Source organism: Trichechus manatus, unplaced genomic scaffold, assembly GCF_000243295.1.
Source record: "Trichechus manatus latirostris isolate Lorelei unplaced genomic scaffold, TriManLat1.0 scaffold00040, whole genome shotgun sequence".
Taxonomy (NCBI): Eukaryota; Metazoa; Chordata; class Mammalia; order Sirenia; family Trichechidae; genus Trichechus; species Trichechus manatus.
Genome location: NW_004443976.1, coordinates 2,130,635 through 2,134,116, shown reverse-complemented (window position 1 = coordinate 2,134,116; position 3,482 = coordinate 2,130,635). Strand labels below are relative to the sequence as shown.

At 44.4% G+C, this 3,482-nt stretch overlaps 1 protein-coding gene across 1 annotated transcript; it reads right to left on the bottom strand.

The window, feature by feature from the left end:
* Window positions 1–2,287: 2,287 nt before the first annotated feature.
* Window positions 2,288–2,808, bottom strand: CDRT4 (CMT1A duplicated region transcript 4). The gene has a single exon (XM_023730983.1). It carries the CDS (start codon window positions 2,783–2,785, stop codon window positions 2,288–2,290), a length of 498 nt encoding a protein of 165 aa, XP_023586751.1. The 5' UTR covers window positions 2,786–2,808.
* Window positions 2,809–3,482: the final 674 nt, after the last annotated feature.

The window sequence follows — 3,482 nt, the reverse complement described above, 5'->3', positions numbered from 1 at the left end:
GCCAGGCCTTTCTTCCTAGCTTGTCTTAGTCTGGAAGCTCTGGTGAAACCTGTTTAACATCATAGCAACGCTCAAGCCTCCATCTGGACCAGGAGACAAATCTAAACAACGGATACCACAGGTTACTCAGGATCACCCCTAGCTCCCCAATGGCCAAGACTTCATTACTAGGTCCAGCTAGTCTTGCCCGACTGCTTCTTCCCTGGGAGACTTATTTCTCAGCAACCCCCAAGGTCCTCATGTAAACAGAGTCATGATTGGTCAAGTCCTTATGTCGGCCAAACCTGTGAATCCCAGCTTGGGCTCAAACAGAATCTCTCATTTCAAAAGGAATTAGACTTTTTCTTTATTAATATTGCCTTAAGAGGTGATACTTAATGGACTGTAGTCACAGAAAAGCAATTTTTGACAACACAATACAAGGTGTTACTGGTGTCTTTAACTAATGCTTGTGATGTTGCAATAGGTGAGAATAAAATTAATCTAATCCATTCTATCTACAAAACAATCACTTTAATTTAGAGAATACATACTTTTCTAAAAACTATGGAATACCCAAAGGAAAAAAAAAAAGTGTGACCTTTGGTAAATCACCACACATCTCTGCCCTCAAAGGGACGGGAAGAAATAACCCTGCATCCCTATAAACTCTAACACTCAGTGAGGTCTATAATCCCTACCTTCCCAGATACATCCTGGCCATAAACTCCATAAAAGGGTAGAAGAATGAGACACACATTCTTGATGGAGGAATGCGTCACTCTGGGATGTACAAGAGAATACATTTGTCAAACAAATTTGAACTTTTCTAATGGCATTTACATCTATTAGCACACAGCATCCTCTACATCTGTGAGAAAGGCAGGATGGATATTAACTGCTTTTCAAATATAAACACTGAAACTCAGGTAAGGCGAGGGGCTTCCAAGGTCATAGAAAAGTCTATGGAATATCCAGCTCTCTCTTGCCAGCCCCAACTTCAGGAGTGATTGAGAGGCCAATGAATAGAATAGAGTATGGCAGAGTGCTTATGGAGTCAAAGAAAAGCAAAGCCACCATGGGAATTATGGTCAATAGATAAACCCCAAACATGAGGCCAACGGGGTCCGCCCAGCATAACTGGACACATCTTGCTTCTAAAAGCAATGTCTGTCTGGTTGGAGACTGAGGACTGCTTAGCATCACTTGATTTGGAGCCAACTGGGGACATCGCAGAGTTGGATCCCTTCTCACTGTTGTCTGACAAATATCAGCTGCGGTCCAGCCAGGAACTGTTCTACAGCCAACTCTGCTCCCCAAGGCAACCTTTAACAAAGTACAGGGGAGAAACTCCTCCATTTCTCAGTAGGGCACCTTTACTCCCAACTGCCACCCTATAAGCCCTTCAAGGAAAAAGCATCTTAGCAGCAGGCTTAGGTGCCTCAAGGGGCAGTGGTCACCACCAAGCCCTGCTGGGCTGGTTATGAAGCTAATTTCATCTTGGTTTCCAATTCTCCCTTGTACACTCTCCTCAGATGCCGGGCTGGGATTCTGCACTCCACATTCCCGCTTTACTCCCTGATACATTCTGCAGGGAGCACCTTCTCCTTGTTTGTTCCCTATTTTGCATTCTGTTTACTTTCTACTGACATCTTGCTCCTGTCAGCCGTCCCCAGCAATGCTTCTTCTTCACCCCAGCGATAGTAATTTCTTCCAGAAGCATTTGAATCCAGTTTGCAGTTTCTCTAACATTCACAAAACCAACTTTATGGTACCCCTCAGAGATACCAGCACCAACCAAACAGCATCTCCAGCTCAGAGACACCACCCCACCCAACCTCAGAAGCAAGACCCAGCTCCTAAGCTTCTTCTCCAAGTGTCTAACTTTTAATAAGTACAATATCTTCCCTTTGCTCCCCTAGCCTTAGGGTAATAACTGCATTCTGCAGTTGCTACCTCCGTGATACCTTAGTGTTCTCTTTCTGCCTTTTCAGTTACCTGATTAATAATTCTTTAAATTCGGTTAAAATTACTGGTATGGTTTCTGTCTCCTGCATGGCTAATACATCCACAGTTAGGTCTCAAGCATCTCTGGAGGGAACCGGAGCCTGGGATAGTCCAGCCCCACCAGACTGCGGATGCTGGAGGGAATGACCCACCCACTCAAGACTCACTTTCTGATCTGGTTTATCTCAGCCAACCTCTGCATGATCAGGGGCAAGTTCAAACTGAAAGGACATAGTGAAATTTGTGGCAAATCAAGCTTAATTGCCATACAATCTTATGGGATGGCTGCAGAAATGCTTTGCTAACCATTGGAATGTTTCTCTTTGCTGGTCAGCAGTGAACTGTACGGAAGCATCCTCATCATGGGCTTTCGGGAGAAGATGATCTTGTTATAGTTTGTGGTGGGACATTCTCTGGAATCTGTAATAAAGTGTGTGGGCTCTGGGAGAACAGTGGGAGCCATGGCCATTACGGAGTAAGTGCCCCAAACCGATAACATGGTCTCTGACAGCGTGTCCTTCAACACAACCTCACTGGAGGATTTGGAGGGCTTCCACCACTTCAGCTGAATGATGTTGGGAGGCTTGCCGTGCCTCGACCCCCGCCGGGTTTCCTCGCTCGTTTGCACACATTCCAGCTCTCGAGCTCTGTTTTTCTCAACTAGTCTTTTCACCACTGGGGAGGTGTACGTGACATAGGCTGGCCAAGGGTCATGCTTTTCAAGCAGATTCAGGGGAAGGCCAATGTTTTCGGTGAGTTCTACCAGCAAAGAGAAACAGAGGAAACTTAAAGCACTCATATACAATTATTCAACTCTTAAGAGAATCGGAGGATATTGGAACCCTTTGATTCTTCAAAATCCTCCCCATCGTACATAATAACCCTTCCACCCCGTGTTCTGTAGGAATGAAATCTAGTCCAAAGTTGGGGGACAGAATGACATTCTGAAGAGTATAGCAATTAGAGAATAGCATAATGGTGAAGGCCAGGGACCTCGGGGTCTAGCAGTCTTGCTTTCAAATCTTTGTGTGACCTCAGACAAGTTATTTAACCTCTGAACTTCCACTTCTTCACCAGTAAGGCTATTGTGAGGATTAAATGAAATAATACACTTAAAGGGCTTAGAAGAGTATAGTTTAGGGTTTGAAAGCATTGGCTCTGAAGCCAGACTGTGTGTTCAAACTCCTACTCTACCTCCTTACTAACTGTGGGCCTTAGACAAGTTTCTGAATCTTTCTAAACCTCAGTTGCCTCATCTGTAAACAAGTGATTAAAATAAGACCAACTTCATAGTTTTAATCCTTGAGGATTAAAACCAAAAACCAAATCAGTTGCCATCAAGTTGATTCTGACTCATGGCAACTCCATGTGTTAACAGAGTAGAACTGTGCTTCATAAGGTTTTCCTTTTTTCAGGGCAGGGGGAGGGTTGGGGTCTTCAGGAAAGAACTGGAATGCATGGTAGACAAACTATAAGAGCTGTAACACTCTTCATAG